At 42.9% G+C, this 19030-nt stretch overlaps 1 protein-coding gene across 3 annotated transcripts in view; it reads left to right on the top strand.

Annotated features, from left to right (window-relative positions):
- atl2.L (atlastin GTPase 2 L homeolog) overlaps positions 1-16367 on the top strand; it is a 56606-nt gene extending 40239 nt beyond the window's left edge. Inside the window, exons 8-15 of one of the 3 annotated variants that reach the window (XM_018261902.2) lie at positions 5908-6046; positions 6501-6628; positions 8857-8913; positions 8993-9064; positions 11381-11812; positions 14828-14842; positions 14934-15044; positions 15260-15351. In XM_018261902.2, coding sequence (XP_018117391.1) covers positions 5908-6046; positions 6501-6628; positions 8857-8913; positions 8993-9064; positions 11381-11812; positions 14828-14842; positions 14934-15041 — 951 coding nt within the window. In that variant the 3' untranslated portion in view covers positions 15042-15044; positions 15260-15351. 3 annotated transcript variants of the gene reach the window in all.
- Positions 16368-19030: the final 2663 nt, after the last annotated feature.

Consider the following 19030-nt stretch of genomic DNA (forward strand, 5'->3'; position numbering starts at 1 on the left):
GAGACTCGAGTCCTGTGGGATAAACAAAATTCCAGGAGAAGGGATTTGTGCCTCCAGGTCGCAAGAATATTCCACTGAAGCTCCCAGAGGTGACGCTGTGTGAAGGGAACTGATTCTATCATCGAAACCATGACTCCCAACACCTTCATGTAGAATCTCGCGGTGTGGGACTTCGAGAGGAGAGACCGCACGAGGGTCCGTAGATGCTGGACCTTGTCACTGGGACAGTTTGTGTCTGGGTGTTGAACTGCATCCTGAGGAAGACCATGGATTGGCTTGGGGTTAAAGAGGACTTGTCCAGGTTGATGAACCAACCAAACTCCTGTAATCGAACAAGGGTGATGTGCTGGGCCACTGCAAAGGAAGGTGCCTTGATCAGGAGATCGATCAGATAAGGAGTTATGGAGATCCCCCTGGTGCGGATTAAAGCAGTGGCCACCGACATGATCTTGGTAAAGACACGAGGGGCCGAATTCGGGCCAAGGGGAAGGTCTGTGAGTTGGAAGTGGTGATTTTGGATGGCAAATCGCAAGAATCTCTGATGGGGACAGAAAATTGGGGCCGCGATGACAGACCTGAGGGATTCCAACTTGAACCTTCGCGGTCGAAAGAAAGTATGGAGTTCCTTGAGGTCCAGGATTGGCCGAACAGATCCATCCTACTTGGGAACTACAAACAAGTTTGAGTAATAGCCTCAGAATCTCTCCTCAGTTGGAAAAGGGATGATGACCTCTGAACGGATAAGCTTGCTGATCACGTCGTGCAGCGCCTGAGCCTTTTGATGCCCCTGAGGATATCTGGACATGAAGAACCGGCGGGGCGGGAGAGAAGCGAATTCTAGGTGGTAGCCCTGACTCACGACCTCGTGTACCCAGGCGTCTTGAGTCAGATTCTTCCAGGAGTCGGCAAACCTGCAAAGTCTCCCCCCCTATGGCTGAGTCACTGAAGGGAAGAAGGGGTGAGTAATGCAGACGTGGGCTTGCGGGACTGCCAGGATGGCAAGCGTCCTCTGCAGGTGGTGGAGTGTCGTGAGAGACTTTTTTGAAGACAAGTCCGCAGTTTCATCCATAGAGATCTGCGAACCGATACCGACAAGTCAAGTCGGCTGAAGTTCTGCTAATCACCTGTAGCGCATCGAGGGAGGCTTCACATAGGTAGTCGGCCTCCTTGATTTGCAAGGCCAAATGAGCGAGTTCTTCACGGGGGACCCTTGTGGCAATCGCTTGGCATAAAGTGTCCGACCAAGTTTGGACAGCTCTACTTACCCAAGCCGAGTCTAGAACCGGCCGGAGGGAGGTACCTGAAGCAGAGAAGAGGGAACTTAGAATGCCCTCAAGCTTCTTGTCCATGTAGTCCTTAAAGGAGGCTGCATCAGGAACTGGTAAGTGTCCTTAGATAGTCGAGAGACAGGCGCATCCACCGAAGGTGGGGAGGTCCACTTTTCCGTTAGATCCTGTGGAAAAGGATATAGTTTGAGAAAACGGCGGTTAGCCTGGAAACATCCCTCTGGCTTGTACCATTCCTGTTGGATAATTTGCTCGAGTTGAGCATGAGAGGGAAAGGAAGGGGAGGACCTGCTGCCACACTTAAACGAGGAGGTACTGCAACTAGGTTCAGGCTCCTTTAAGTGAAGGGTCTCTAATACTGAAATGAGGGAATCAATGGCCTCGGAGGAGAGTTTGGGGGGGATTCCTCTTCCTCTGGGTCGGAAATGTGAGAGAGTTCACCATCAGACAGAGCCGGATCCTCCTCGGAGTCAGGCGGCAGGGATGAAGTAGTGATGGACTCCGCCTCACACTCATCCTCGGAAGGAGAGGGGGCTCTACATTTTGGAGGCTTAGGCCGAGGCTTATCTAGCCACGCTAGCAGTTTATCAAGGGAGAGAGCCAATTTCCCAAAAGGAATGCCGGTGGCAATCTTAGATGCCCATTCTGGGGGAGGCTGGGAGTCCAGGGGGGTGGAGTCCCGGGGCTGGCCTGATGGGTCCCCATGGGAGGCTTGGCTTACCTGAGGACGGAGTTCTGAAGTTTCCGAAACTGCCTCAGGTGGCTTGCACGTTGAACACAGAGGGTCCTTGTGACCAGATGTGGCATTTGGCACAAGTTAAATACTTAACCGATGAAGTAGTTGCTGGCCTGGAAAAAAGGTTATCACCTGTACCTTCAGACATGGTGTACACAAGCTGTTCCTGCAAGAGAGGAATTAAGTTAACAATATACATATAATGTAGGTTATATACATAAACTGCTTCCAGCAGTACCCTGGGGAGGCATTTTCAAAGCCTTGGAGGAGAGTAAAGCCTGATAAGGCAGTAATTACAACACCTGCTGCCCTGTGGCAATAGCTAAAAACCCCACTGTGTCAGAAGTACTGCCCTGTTGTGTTCTTAAAACAGGAGGGGGGGCTGCGCTGCAGAGAAGCTGGGGAAGAGTTCTGCCCAGTGTGGTGAGTCTGCTAGTAATGGAACCTCCTCCAGAATCAATGGGAAGTAGCTGCCTGGGCGCACAATGGAGAGTGCGAAGAATGGCCCCTCCCCTAGCAGTGACATATGGTGCAGACGCACGCCTTAGAAAAATGGCGCATAAGGCACTGGCGCGCACTTTTTGGGTTGCACACAGGGTGCACGTACAGTAAGTGCAAAATCTGCCCCAGCCGTTGCCTCCCCAGGTAGAGTGAAAGACAGCCCCAGTGAAGTCTCTCGTAAAATAGTGGTGCGCAACCGGTGCTAAGCCCACAATAACTCTCTTGCGCTGCTGACAGTGAGGACAGTAGGAAACATAGGTGCCATTCCCATTCTGGACAATTTGTTGAGATGACTGGAGATTTGGCAGCTGTGCTCTCGATCTCAGTAAGGCACCCCCGCTCCAGGTGTAGGAAATTAACCAATTAGTTAGAGAACTGAGAGAAAGCAAGTGAAAAGGCAGAACTTGCTGCTAGGTGCTCTTTATTGCACACAAAATGTTTCGGCCCAGCAGCCCTTTATCAAGTGCCTGTGTGTTTGGTGGAGGCTGATTAACATACTGCCTGGGTCTGAACTAGTGACCTGCAGGTTGCAACAAAGTCTCCTATACTGCTGTGCAAGGCAGATGGTTTGTGCAGAGGGGGAGGCTGCTAGTAAGGATATATGCTTACCTTAAATGAGCCACGGCAGGAGTTCCCAGACTGTAGTGTAGGGGTCCTTGGGGCATATAAGGAGGAATGAGCCACAGGATAAACCTGGCTATACCTCAGCCCTGTGTCCCGGCCAGCGCATCCTCTCTCTGTATGTCAGAGGGAGGGAATCAATGCTGGATGGTCAGTGCAGAGCACAAGAGACCCCGGTGACATCCTCAAGTAATGGATCAGACTACTCAGTGTAGCTGTCCAGCTCCATATCATGTGAAGGAATTGTAATGAAATAAAAATAAAAGAGCAAAATAAATAGTAAAATACTCCTGAATGCAGGAGACGGTCCTAACCTCCTGAGGACACAACGAAACGGAGTGTCTCTGCCTACAGAGGAGGGGTATAGCAGGAGGAGGAGGGATCAAGTTTCTATTTTTTTTTTATTGTGTAATGCCTCCTAGTGGTTCCAGCTATACCCCACTGTCCCTGTGTCCCCCAAGCAGACCTAGAGAAATACATTCGTTACAATTTATCTATGGTTCTAAAGTTATTTGTATATGTATTGTTATTGAAAGCAGTGTTTGTACCTTTCTATTCTCTCTCCTGATGGCTCAGACTGCTGATACAATAGACAAGGCAGCTGATTAACAGACCTGTCTTTGCTGGGGAGTGAAGACTTTTGCAACATTGTTTAAAAAGTAACAACCATGAGTTAAGCAAATGCTGCTTTCAATAGCAATTGTTTTTACAAATAACTTTAAAAGCACTGAAAATTTGTAATGAATGTATATTGCTAATTTGTTTCTTTTATTAGGCAAATATTTATTTTTGTAACAAAACTGGAAATGAGTTGATTCAGATTGATGTTCAAAAAAGGATTTATTTGCTTGATTTGGTCTCCCAAATCGTGGGATTGATCAGACTGATCTGCCTCGTCGACCAACATCTGATTACATGGTGGAATCCTACAGAGCTTGTCAGATTGATATGTCATCAGGCTTTCTACAGATCTCAATCAGGGTGGAGATTGTTTTGGTCTTTACACTGGTCAGCAGGCACTTATCTTCTGAACTGTCAGAGCAGAACAAGTGCAGTGTGCAGAAAACATTAACAACTGCCCTTTCCCTTTATTTTGACAGTGATAAACTTGACTGACATTGTTTAAAAAATATAAGTCACAGTGACATATCTCTGTCCAGTAAGTTGTAAAGAAAACACAATGTACAGTACACTTTATGCTGCATTAATTCTAACCTGCCAACTGTCTTACCTTTGTACTTTTTTCTGGTTCTCATTTGAAAATACAATAAAAAAACTACTCTTTCTATGCCACAATAAAACACAATCGCCTATATGTAATAAAAGGCACTACGTTTGCCCAGGAGCAGTAGCTCATAGCAACCAATAAGATGTTTGCTTTTAAACAGATGACCAGTAAAAGCTACCTGCTGATTGGTTGCTATGGGTAACTGCTCCTGGGCAAACTTAGTGCCTTTTATTACATAACCCCCAATATATCCATAAATGCTAAAACCCAAAGCAGGAGGCAGCGACATTTAAGGCCCTTTATTAATGATGAATTAAGAGCCATCAGTGATATCACAGGTATCAGTAAGTTCAGAACTACCATGCAGTGTCACTAAAAGTATCTATGTATAACTTTATTTGTAAATCACTGTTAAATAGCTGCAGTACGGTACAATGCATAAAGTACAATATATATATAAACATATACATGGGGAAGGCAAATCTCACAATGTATATATACAGAAATCATATCAGAACAAAGAGTTTACGTACTATGTGGTAAGAGACACATGGGAAGGAGGTCCCTGCCCCGTAGAGCTTACAGTCTAAGTGCAAATGAAAGATTAAAAGTGAGCATGGCTCATACTAGCTGCTTTTCAAGGATGATGATTTCAGGTGCTTCTGTCACCATTTCTGTTGAGAGTAGAGACCTTTCTGCTGCACCTGATTAGATCTTTATTTAAAGTTTTAAACAATATAGATAGGTGAGTCTAAGGGCTCTAACACATGAGCTTTTTTACCTGCGCTCCCCTGCGTTCCGTTTTTCGGCGTTCAGCCGCAGGGGAGCGCAGGAATAGACGCATTTCATTATTTCAAATGGGGCTGTACTCACACAGGTGCATGTAGGCGCCGAACGCAGGTTGAGACGCAACATGCTGCATTTTTCCTGCGTTCGGCGCCTACACGCACCTGTGTGAGTACAGCCCCATTTGAAATAATGAAATGCGTCTATTCCTGCGCTTCCCTGCGGCTGAACGCCGAAAAATGGAACGCAGGGGAGCGCAGGTAAAAACGCTCATGTGTAAGAGCCCTAAGCCAGTGATCCCCAACCAGTGGCTCGTGAGCAACATTTTGAATTCCAGGCTTGGAAACAATGTTTAGTTGCATAAAAACCATGTATACTGCAAAACAGAGCCTTCTTTAGGCTGCCAGTCCACATATGGGCTACCAATAGACAATTACAGCCCATACTTTGCACCCCTGGAGACTTATAGCATGATTATGGTGCTCTCCAACTTTTTTGAGATTTAAATGTGGCTCAACGGATAAAAAAAAAAAGGTTAGGGACCCCTGGTCTAAGCAATAGTCCATATCCCCACTGAACAGAAAATGTCACCAGAAATAATAAAACTCACAATTTAAGTGTTCTATTCTAGTGCTGTCTTATACAATTACTTGGCTAGCTTTTGCGTCTAAATTGAATACATTGCCTGTTGCATCTGATAAGTATTCTATTAATGAGCAAATTAAGTGCAATTCCTATTAACCCTGTAGGTGAAGCAGAACCAGCATGAAGAGTTACAGAATGTCAGGAAGCATATACACTCTTGTTTCACCAACATCGGCTGCTTCCTCTTGCCACACCCTGGACTGAAAGTTGCGACAAATCCATATTTTGATGGCAGATTAGTCGGTAATACTTTGATTGGAGAACGTCAACTTTTTGTTTATAAGTACTGTAATCGTTCATGATCTCATTTACTTTCCCATTTGTCCCTACATTTGTGCTGACGCAAATGACTTGGTGAAGTGTATCTGTTTAGCAGAACGTAGCTCCCATTAACTTAGAAAACAACTGGGATTATTTGGTGATGGAGTAAGAAATATAAACACACTTGTACTGTGATCATTTAAGGTAAATCCCACATTAACTGAAAATATTTAGTGTGGTATTTGTCCCTTAATAAATATTTTCATTTGGTGGAGAATTGAATGCCGGGCCTAATTGTAGCTTTAGGAGGATGGTGCATTCTTAATGTTAAATTCTCATTGCTCTAAGTGCAGTTGAGCTGGAGGGTTGACATCAAAGCCAATGGTTAAAATGTCAATGACTAATTTATATTTTTGTTTTTTCTGTTGGAAAATAGAAATCGATGATGAGTTCAAAAAGGAACTGCGTGAACTGGTGCCCTTGCTGCTCGCTCCAGAGAATTTGGTGGAAAAAGAAATAAGTGGCTCTAAAGTGACTTGTCGAGATCTGCTAGAATACTTTAAGGTAAGACAGTGGGTGGGGGTTACGTTTGTTGTGTGTTCCGTACAGATCCTCACTAATTGTTCCTTCAGTGTCTCCTACAATGGAGTATCATCTTCTCCCCTACCTCTTTCTGTTCCTCAAGGCTCTGTCCTGGGCCCCTTATTATTTTCTCTCTATACTTCCTCCCTCTGCAAATTAATCAACTTGTATGGTCTCCAATATCTATCTCTCCTCTCCTGATCTCAACTCGGGTCTCCTCCTGTCTATTCCCTATCTCTACTTGGATGTCGCAACACTACCTTAAATTAAACCTCTCTAAAATGGAAATGGTTCTTTTTCCTCCAACGAACACCTGTAACATCCCAGAAGTATATATTGTAGTTAACAATTCCACTATCACCCGCCTCCCCAGGCCTGGTGCCTTGGGGTTATTGTAGATTCTGCCCAGTCCTTCACTCCTGATATCCAATCACTTATTAAATCATGTCACACGTCATGGAACATATCTAAAATACAATAATTTATCACCCAAGAAGCTGCCAAAATTCCTCTTCACTCTCTCGTCATATTGCATCTAGACTACTGTTACTCTCTATGAATTGGCTTTCCCCTCCAGAAATTGTCACCTCTCCAGTCCATAATGAACAGTGCCACCAAGCTTATACACCTCAGTAACCGCTCCTCCTCTGACATGCCACTCTGCCAATCCCTGCACTGGCTTCCGCTACCTTTCAGAATAAAATTCAAACAAATTACCCTGACATTTAAAGCACTTCATAACTCTGCCCCACCCTACATCTCTGAACTAATCTCTAGATACTCGCCCAACTGGGTACTACGCTCCTCTACTGACCTGCTACTCAACTCTTCTCTCATTACCTCCTCACATGCTCTCATTCAAGACTTTATAAGGGCTGCACCCCTCCTCTGGAATTCTCTCCCATGGTCTGTCCAACTTTCGCCCCAACCTTTCTTCTGTCAAAAGATGTCTTAAAACGCACTTCTTTAGAGAAACCTACTCTCACTCTGTTTAGCTACCAAATGCAATAACAAATGCAACATCTCTAACCTGCTTATTTTTGATCTTGCCATTGCCACATCTTGTGTCTTGTTCCCTTCCCTTTAGATTGTAAGCCCTTTTGCACAGGGCCTTCCTCACCTTTTGAACCTGTTCTGGTTGAGATGTATGTAACTCTGTATGTTCTATGTATGTAATTCAAGTGATTTAGATGAATAAGCACATTTACTTTACAGCGCGGCACTCTATAAATACATGTTGATAATAATAATAATAATCTGTCCATGAACTGGCAACGTCTATTTATTATTCTCAGCAGCAGAACAGTGCACAGTCTATTTCTTGCCACTAGATGGCATATATATCTATAGAATGTCTCTGCCAACGCAAGTTGCTTAGTATCTTTTAATAGAGATGAACATATGACCCACAAATTGGTTATCGTTTCCCTTTAAAGGGGTTGTTCACCTTAAAACACCTTTTTCATTTCTTTTCAGATTGTACACCAAAAATAAAGTTTATCTATTGTTTTTTATTTTTCACCTTTTTACCCCCTCCCAGAGCTGCTTTAGAAAGACAAACTTAAGGTGAAAAATTTAACTTTACACTTCAGTATTAGAAAAACAGTCACAAATAGAAAGTAATTGGAAAAAGTCTTTATTTCTGGGGAACTATATGAAACCAACTTAACTGAAAAAACATTGTTATTGGGTCTCTCCAGTTTCAGTACAGGTATGGGATCCATTATCCGAAAACCCATTATCCAGAAAGCTCCGAATTATGGAATGGCCTTCTCCCATCGACTCCATTTTATCCAAATAGTCCTATTTCCTTTTTCTCTATAATAATAACAGTACCTTGTACATGACCAAAACTGACATATAATTAATCCTTATTGGAAGCAGAACCAGCCTATTGGGTTAATTTAATGTTAACATGAATTTCTAGTAGACAATGTATGAAGATCTAAACTGCAGAAAGATCCGTTATCCGGAAAGCCCCAGGTCCCGAGCATTCTGGATAACAGGTCCCATACCTGTATATCTCCATCATAAAGGCACCTTGTTTAGTAGAATAAAGGTCCTGAAAGCTTTCAATGCAACATCTGTTTGGTTAGCCAAAAAATAAAGATATCACTTTTGTACAGCTTCTATGGATCCTTAATCTGATTATCTGTAAAATACTGAAGGTATCAAGTGGAGTATAACTCTGCCTACTTTTCCCTCTAAAGGCTTACATCAAAATCTATCAAGGAGAAGAACTGCCCCACCCCAAGTCCATGCTGCAGGTATAATCTAAGCATTACATACTATTTAAGAGGAGGTTTTTCAACTATAAAGGCTTAAGTGGATGTGTTTGTTTTCTAGGCGACTGCAGAAGCAAACAACATGGCTGCTGTCGCTGGAGCAAAAGACACGTACAGTAGATCCATGGAGCAGGTTTGTGAAGTTGCTGTTCGTTGCTCTCTCTGAGATATGTGTGCGCCATATTCTTTGCTGCACTTATTGACACAAGTTGCTGTGGGAACCATGGAGTTGCTGCTTCACAGATGTCTGTAGCTCCAGGGTTCTCCTGCATCAGTAGCGGAGGAGGAAGGCGGCAACACCAAGTGCAACAGAATAAGAACAAATGAATTTTGGCACAGGCACCATACATAAATGTGATGTTTCTCACAACTGACTGTGGGGCGATAAGTAAACGACCCCTTATAACTTATTCTTGTTTGCTGATCATTTCATCCTATTGAAGAACAGATCCTACATTCTGCCACTCGGTGGAACAAGTTGTAACAGTAACCAGTGTAAACAAACTTCTAACTTAAAGGGATACTGTAATGGGAAAACATGTTTTTTTTTTTTCCAAAATGCATCCGTTCATAGTGCTGCTCCAGCAAAATTCTGCGCTGAAATCCGTTTCTCAAAAGAGCAAACAGATTTTTTTTTATATTCTTCCCTATGTTACTAAATTATTTAATACCCGGAGGTTTTTTTTTGTACGTTTCTTCCATCGGAAGGCATCCATACTCTGTAAAAAGCTACAAAGCAAAGGATTAGAAAAGCAGCAAACAAATAAACAGACCTATTAGGCATGTCCCCAACTGCTGCCCATTGTTGCCTTAAAGGAATAGTTCAGTGTGAAAATAAAAACTGGGTAAATAGGCTGTGCAAAATAAAAACTGTTTTTAATATAGTTAGTTAGCCAAAAATGTAATGTATAAAGGCTGGAGTGAACAGATCTCTAATAAAACAGCCAGAATCCAACTTTCTGCTTTTCAGCTCTATAACTCTGAGCCAGTCAGCGACTTGAAGGGGGGCCACATGGTACATTTCTGTTCAGTGAGTTTGTAATTGATCCTCAGCATTCAGCTCAGATTCAAAAGCAACAGATATGACCCATCTGGCCACCCCTCAAGTCTCTGATCAGTGTAAACCAAGAGAGCTGAAAAGCAGGAAGTAGTCTTCTGACTGACATGTTATACATCAAATCACTCCAGCCTTTATACATTGCATTTTTGGCTAACTAAATATATTAGAAACATTTTTTATTTTGCACAGCCTGTCTATTTACCCAGTTTTTATTTTTACACTGAACAATTCCTTTAAAGGAATACTGTCATGGGAAAACATGTGTTTTTCAAAATGCATCAGTTAATTGTGCTGCTCCAGCAGAATTCTGCACTGAAATCAGTTTCTCAAAAGAGCAGACATATTTTTTTATATTTAATTTTGAAATCTGACATGGGGCTAGACATATTGTCCGTTTCCCAACTGACCCTAGTCATGTGACTTGTGCTCTGATAAACTTCAGTCACTCTTTGACATAACATAACTCCCTCCCTTCCCCCCCCCCCCAGCAGCCTAAGGGCAGAGACACATGGGCAGGTTCGGGGAGATTAGTCGCCCAGCGACAAATCCCCTCTTCTTCGAGGCGACTAATCTCCCCGAACTGCCTTCCTGCCGGCTAGAATGAAAATCGCTGGAGGGATGGCACTCGGAGCACTTAGTATTCCGAAGTCTATCAAAGTTGGGCGACTTTGGAAAACTAAGCCATCCCGCCGGCTAATTTCATTCTAGCCAGTGGGAAGGCAGTTCGGAAAGATTAGTTGCCCCGAAGAAGAGATGTGTCGCCGGGAGACTAATCTTTCCTGAATCTGCCCTAACAACAGAACAATGGAAAGGTAACCAGATAGCAGCTCCCTAACACAAGATAACAGCTGCCTGGTAGATCTCAATAGTAAAATCCAGGTCCCACTGCGACACATTCAGTAACATTAAGTAGGAGAAACAACAATCTGCCAGAAAGCAGTTCCAACAACCTGCCAGAGAGCCAGTGCTGGCTCTTTCTGAAAGCACATGACCAGGCAAAATGACCTGAGATGGCTCCCTACACACCAATATTACAACTTAAAAAAAATACACTTGTTGGTTCAGGAATGAAATTTTATATTGTAGAGTGAATTAAACAGTGTAATTTAGAAATAAAAACGACACCATATAAATCATGACAGAATCCCTTTAACTGGAAACTGGCATAGTGACAGACGCTACAGGAATCGCCTAAACCAGTGCTCTCCGCATTAGTCTCACTCCCCTCTGTGTCTCTTGTCATGCAACTTGTCTGTAGATAATGTACAACTAAATACCAAGGCAACACAACACTAGGGTGCTTCCTCTGTGTAAAATATGCATTCATTTGCAATGTTTGAAAGGGGCACTCGCTAGAATATAAAACGTAACTTTTCCTCTATCCAACAGGTTTGTGGAGGAGATAAACCATACATAGCACCTTCAGACCTAGAGAGGAAGCATTTGGACCTGAAAGAAACCTGCATCAAGCAGTTCCGCTCAGTGAAAAAGATGGGAGGCGAGGAGTTCTGCCGCCGGTATCAGGAGCAACTGGAGGCAGAGATAGAGGAGACCTATGCAAACTTCTTGAAGCACAACGATGGCAAAAACATCTTCTATGCTGCTCGTACTCCGGCCACACTTTTTGCCGTCATGTTTGCAATGTACATTATCTCAGGGCTGACGGGCTTCATTGGCATGAACTCAATAGCCACCATCTGCAATTTAATCATGGGGTTAACACTGTTGTCCTTCTGTACCTGGGCCTACGTCAAGTACTCGGGAGAGTTCAGAGAACTTGGAACGCTAATAGATCAAATTGCTGAGATTATATGGGAACAGGTACGTATTGGCTGTTGTATTTCATTTATTTTCATTTGCGAGACATCTTTTTTTTTTTGGTAATCAGTTATTGATTTCTTAAATGTCCTGCTCTTTTCACAGGTAAGTTTAGCATGTGTTGGTAGGTGAGTGCAATGGAACACAAGATGTTTCTTCCTTTCAATTGAATGGTACCAACTCTATCTGTGGTTATGATCAGCTCCATGAAACCTTATATTAATCAGCTAGAAGGGATATATATATATATATATATATATATATATATATATATATATATATATATATATATATATATATATATATATAGTGAATAAAGTACCCCCTCTTGTAAAATATAAGGATATTATAAGTTACCGAGGAGTTTCATGACCATATAAAAACACGAGGCCGAAGGCCGAGTGTTTTTATACAGGTCATAGAACTCTGAGGTAACTTCTAATATCCTCATATTTTGCAACTGGGGGTACTTGATTTATTATAATACACAAATTTCAGTGAGTCATGTTACAGAAATTACATCAGAACTCACCGTTTATAAGGATATAATTTACAGGATATTCATGGCATTTGTGTATATATATATATAGATATATAGATATATATAGATATATATACACACACACACACACACACAAATACAAGAGTCCTCTGCACTCAACCCATTACCAATATATTAAGGACATTGGGACATTTTGTGCATACTGCTACTAAAAAATGCCTTACCCTTTAAACAAAACAGGGATTGTTTGCTGATAAATTGCAATATGGCTAACTATGTCAAAGCCGGCTTAAATATATTTCAATATATGGACAAGCAATCCTTGCTTTGTTTAAAGGGTAAGGCATTTTTTAGTAGCAGTATGCACAAAATGTCTCAATGTCCTTAATAGATTGATAATGGGTTGAGTGCAGAGTCTTGTATTTTGCCTCATTGCACCCCCGCCTAATGGTTTTAAAAATTAGTGCTGAGCACAACTTACAAACACACACACACATATATTATTTCTTCAAAAGCACAGGCATCAAGTCGCTTCTAATGTGCAGGCCAGGTACAGTTAAAGGACAAGTCCACATTAGACTACAATACTCAGTCTTTCGTTTTTTTCGGAAATACCTGAAACCAGACAGAATTTTAAATGTCAGACTAGAAGAAAATGGAAATAGAGCATATATCTATAGTTGAATAAATTGTAGTTTAAAGGTGAAGTTTCCCCCTAATAGCTTGATAACCATAGGACCAGTAATAGGAAGCACAGCCTGGGCTGATTAGATTAGCGCTGTTATGTGTTGATCTTATTAGATATCAATTTGGTCTACTGTACACTACAAACTGTGTTGGAGAAACGGGTCCCACCAATCAGATGTTTACCCTCCCCCCCCAGTGCCTTATAGCACCCCTGGCCTCATAGGCAATATAACAGGACTATCTAGTGGTTGCCTAGAGATAAAGCATGAATACATTTTATTAGGTTGGGTTGTGTCAGTGCTGCAAGAACATGTTTAGGGGTTGGGATATAATAAATTGACCAGCTTGTGTGCCCCCCCCCTTGTGTGGCCCCCACATCAAAGTCTGCCTGCTGTGTCTTCTTACCATGTGTAAGATTTAAAAGGTATCACTGCAGAGATAAACTGGCCCCTCCATTGTTTAAACCTCAAATTCAGTCTAATCCCCTATATTGTTCACACCTGTGATCCCCCTGCATTGTTCACACATTGATCCCCTCCCTCCACCCACCCCCCCCGGGCAAATTCCCCTAAATTGCGGTCTTCTTCTTGGATTCCCCGGCGTTTGGCGGCGCATGCGCAGTAGGAGCATTTGCTGGTTGGAATCTACAGCACATGCGCCGAAAGTCACGAAGTTGCCGAAAAAAGAAATCGTAAAACTTTGTGACTTTCTGCACATGCGCAGTAGAGCAAGTGCTCCTACTGCGCATGCGCCACCAAACGCCGGGGAATCCAGGAAGAAGACCGCACGGGAGAAGATGGCGCCTGTGAACTCCACAAGAGAGGCCCTGCGCCGAGGGGGTAAGTGGCAACTTAGGGGCATTTGCCGGGGGGGTAGGCCGGATGGGAGGGGGGCCTATGGGGGGAGGGGTTTTGTGCCGAAACGGTTTCCTTCTCCTTTAAGTGGCACCAGCACTGTGTCACTGTATGTAGTACATCTAAGAGTTGTCCTGATAGGTTTCCCTGTCTCCTGCTCTGTTCTGCCTTCCCTATGCTCCCTGTATGAGGCCATGCTCTGTCTGCCCTATGCTCCCTGTGCCTGGTAGGGGGTTGTTCTGGGGGTTTGTTAGCATTTGAAAATTATTGTTAGGGGCTCCTATAGTTTTAAATATGCTTGGGGTGCTGTTTCATTGAGACGGGAGTAGGCATACAGATTTAAGGGTATGTCTTAATATGACAACTTTTAACATATGAGTGATATCCCTGCAGTGAGCACCAACCATTTGGTTTTTTTGGTCTTTTGGAAACGTGGGTGTGGTTTAAAAAGAGGGAGTGGTTAACACTGGCTTCCATTATCGGCCCTCTACCTTGAAGGACAGAAACATTTCCGGCCCTCGGTAGCACAGAAGTTGAACAGCACTGTGATAGAGGAACCGTTTGAGCAAATATTTTTAGAATATGTGTATTTGTTGGGTAAGAATCATATGACATTGGAGCATCCAAATACTGCAAAACTTCCAACTGTGTGTGCATATAGAACTAGTTCCAGAATAGCCAGCACCTCACATACAGTGCAGCATAATAAATACACACAAGCTCATTATTACATGAACTTACCTGTAACCCAGGGCCCTTCAGACGCTCCTCTGCATAAAACTGTTACCCCAGATAGTTAGGAAACCAGTTATTTCTCTTGAGCTCCATCTTTTGTATGTTATAGTGTTGTACGTGACTCCCAGACACACACACAGGCCATTGTCTTGGTTGTGTCAGTAACACTGTGTGTGTACTACGTCTCCCCTCTCCTTTATTTCTCTTTTCATCTTTTGCCTTTTCTTTCCTTGGCTGCAGAGGAGTCCGAAGAAGGTGAGCTTTCCAGCCAATAACACCCCTTCCTCTGTTCTTTATCCAACGCTCTGTGTTCTCTTTGTTCCTAACCACCCGCTCCATGTTCCAGGTCTTTTCCAAACTCTATGAAGTGTGCAAAGGGCGGCTGCCTCGCCTGTCTCTCACGTCAGCGCAGAGACACAGGATATCCACAAACAATAACAGGAAGAAATATTAAACAGTACTTCTGCTCTTTACTTTCTCTATTCTTATGCGAGCTGATCCATGTATTGCCTAGAGACGCTTATAGAGGTTCTGCATCTGTAAATAAACAAGAGAAAAGCTCATGCTCATAGGTTCATGCCATAGATTTCCATGTTCATTCATTTCTCCACATGTTTCTGACTTTCTTTTTATCCTTTTTTTTTTCTTTTGCATCTTCTTTCCATGCTGCAGCTATTGAAACCACTAAGTGATAACTTGATGGAGGATAACATAAGGCAAACTGTGAGAAACTCCATCAAGGCAGGTCTTACAGATCAAGTGAGTGGCCGGCTAAAGACAAACTGACAATCCATATCTCCAGCGGCATCTCCCCCCCACCCGTCTGCTTGTTTGTACCATGAGAACTTTATTAAATACAAATAAACCAAAGTTTACCATGATGACTGTAGACCCAGAATAACTCGGCCTATCAGAATCGGTTTTAAACACGTCTCCGAAGAATGAAGCCTACAAAGCTAACGATTAGGACTGTCATGGATGAGAGTCCACTTCCTACTCCTCCTCCATTAAACCAACAGGAGGGAACCCCTTTTATCTGAATGTAGTGTCCAGTTTGATTTTAATTGTCTAATCCATAGTATTTATTGAGGATTGTCACACCGCTGTTCAGTGGAGAGGAAGCTCTTCTGGTTAATTCACTGCCTTTTAACTGTGCAAGCCTTGTATGTCTATAAAGGCTTGAGGCATTACTGAATACATTGCCTTCCTCTAGCCACAAACCTGCCATTACACAGGTGCATATCATGGGGAGGCGCTGTCATATTTTGGGGTTTTTGCTCGTTTCCCCCCTGTTTAGCCTTTATGTAAATATATAAAGTACAGTTCATTTTATTGGGGGCTGGTGGGAGGGATAGGAAGCCAGTCCATCCAAAATAATTGCCTAAAGCTCTAGAAGTTCAGATCATCTGTACAGCGTTAGTTATTTTCTACACAAGATCAGACAGGGCATGTATATGACATATAAATACTATAAATACCAATTTTGTATCGAGTTTTTGTAGTCCATGCCAAATCTCGTAGTAAGTAAAGTCCCCGCGGTGGGAACATTTGTGGCTCCTGTAAAGTGTGAATGCATAACCTGCATAAATCTGCCATTTTGATATATTTGTGATATTTCCCTGCCCTGAACACTGCTGTCTCGACCCCCTGTGGGTGGGGGGTAAAGAAGAAGAAATCACTGAGCGTATTTTTTTGTTGTGGAAATTTGTCTGGTTTCAATTTAAAGCTGTTTCCTGTAATTTATTTTCAGTATAATTAAAAATCTGTTGTATATATGGCACATAGAGGCCTGTGTATTGTTGTGTCTTGGGAAGGAAGGGGGGGATTTAAATATGGAGGATAATTGGGGAATAGAAAACCACTGTTTATTATAACATTAAAAAACAGGTGGCTGCTGTGTTTGTTATAATAAACAGTGGTTTTTACTTTGAGGCTCTTTGTGTCTCTTTTCTTTTTTGGCCTTGGATAATATTCCACTGCTTCTATATGAACAAAACACACAGAGCTTTCAGTGGGAGAGGAGTGTATGTAAATGTGCCTGGGGAAGGAGCACTGATACGTCACAATTAATAAAGGAAGATTATCAGTGCCCATTAGCCAGCAGTAAGATCCATTAGTATATCCTAGAGTCCCATGCAGTGGCTCATAACTAGATGCACCAGCAGAGAGATGCAAATTTGGTTAGAACCAAGTGGGATGAGTTTGCACATGAGCGCTAGTAAAGCAATTACACATAATCACTGCCCGATCCACCATCCCTTTAGGTTCAGGGCACACAGGCAGAATCGTCCCACGGCGACTAATCTCCCCGAACTGCCTTTTCGCCAGCTAAAATGTAAATCGCCGGCGGGGTGGTACTCCGAGCAATTTGTTTTCCGAAGTTGCCTCACGAGGAAGTTACTTGGGCAAAGATGCTGGTGCATATACAATGGCGTGCTCAATTTACTACTGTGTGCACTGGGCTATTCTAGCAGGTGACACTTTATGACAAGAAACAACCAATATAGGTAGGTGCCATCCTATGAAAACTATGACTACGAGAGGTAAATGGACCAGTAATAAACTCATATTAATAAACCAATGCTACTTGTCTGGGTCAGATAATCTGCAGTTTGGAGGGATCTACTTTTGGGTAGGTACATCTTTTAGAAAGAATTGTAGCCCCTGAAGTTTCAGAAACTCGGGCACTTGCCCTTTTTCAAGATGAGCTGAAGCAACGGGGCATTTAGCATTTTTTGCAGAAGCTGATAAAACAAATGATCAGCCCACAAATAACCCCACTGTATCATGAGCTGCTCCTCACTAAAAAGCACTTGGGGTAGGGAGAGGTTTGTTTATACAGAGCTTATTTATTCTCTTTGAACAAATGACCCTGTTTCACAACACTGTTGTGAAACACCCAGCACTATCCATGCACAGACACTCGGCGCGCCTGTACCGCTCCTAAATCAACAGGTGCTGCAGATAGCGCTGCACAGCGCCTGAAAAAACTATATCCCCCCTGAATCTGATCGGGAGAGGGGACTGACCTGGCGGGGGACCAGTCCCCCCAGTCCAGTTCGACACTGAGCAAGGCCGAAATCATCTGAAATTGCATGACACAAGTATTATAACTTTATTTGGTAAGGACAATACTAAATACTGCAATGGTGGTGCATTCTTCCGTTGGCCCGGCCGGGTCCCTTAGCAACGTACAAGTGTAGAAACGGATACACACAAGGTTATGCAGTTGGGGAGTATACCCCTTTTATTATGCCACCAAACAAATCAACATTTCGGGGGGGAAACACCTCCCTTTGTCAATAATCCCATTCACTCAGTTCAGCACCATCCATGCATTATCTTGATACTGAGATTTACTAACTTTTGATGTTGACATCAAGTTCTGGGCCTTGATATCTAGACGGATAATTCTCTGTGTTTGCAAATATGTCAGGCCCTGGGAAGACGGATAAAACAGAAGAGTAAATCTACCTATTTTCATTTTGCAGAACTAATAGGATACAAATTTGTTTAAAAAGCCGTGTGAGCCAATCCTGTCCCCGAATGTGTCTTGTAGTCCATTGAGTCCCTACCTAACAAAACCTAACCCCATAGCACTTAGTCAGAGGTTGGTGCAAAAATATAATGTTGGCTCAGATAAGGAGATTTTTTAATGCAATTTAATAAATTGCAACAGGCGGGGGGCGGCACAACAGCTGGGCCTAGGGGGTAAGAAAGTTAAATCTGACCCCGAGTATAATAGTCAATCAGGCAAATTTACTTACCTCCGAAACTGCACAAGCAATGGCTTCGCTGTCATTACAACACTTCACCAGGCGTAGATTCGCCAGGACAACGCTAATTTGCGAAAATCCAAAATTGCGTCCAGGGTGCCAAATGCTTGCAAAGTTGCACTAGCGTTACTGCGCCAAGCAAAGCAAAGTTTCGCTAGTGTTGACTAATTTGCATACTACGGGAAGTTAAAGTTGAAGTAAATGTTGCAGCAAATACATTACACAAGCCCAGGGAACCTTAATAAAATAAAATAAAGTTGTTATAATGCCCTACACATGAGCCCAGTGTATAGTTTATGGCCATTTGTTAGGAAATGTAGGGGGGGAAGTAGGGTACCCAAAAAAAAATTACAATCTTTTTCAGTCTATCACCCTGTAAAAAGTAAAAGACGCCTGCGTTTTTTGGGACTTAGAAAAAATTTCAACAATTTTTTGTGGAAGTCCTATTGCACTTTGCCTGGTCTGAGGTGGCGAAGGCAAGTCTGGCGCAAGAGGTAACGTTCAGTAAAATCCGCATCTTTTGCGTAGTTATGTTCGTTTGCCAGAGCGCAACTTCGCCTGGCATTAGGGAATGAAGTACCGATAGAGTCTATCTCCTTCGCTAGCGCCCGTTAGTAAATCAGCGAAGTAACGAAATGATGTCACGCTGGCGAATTTTCGCTAACGT

This window comes from Xenopus laevis, chromosome 5L, assembly GCF_017654675.1.
Source record: "Xenopus laevis strain J_2021 chromosome 5L, Xenopus_laevis_v10.1, whole genome shotgun sequence".
In the NCBI taxonomy this organism is placed as follows: Eukaryota; Metazoa; Chordata; class Amphibia; order Anura; family Pipidae; genus Xenopus; species Xenopus laevis.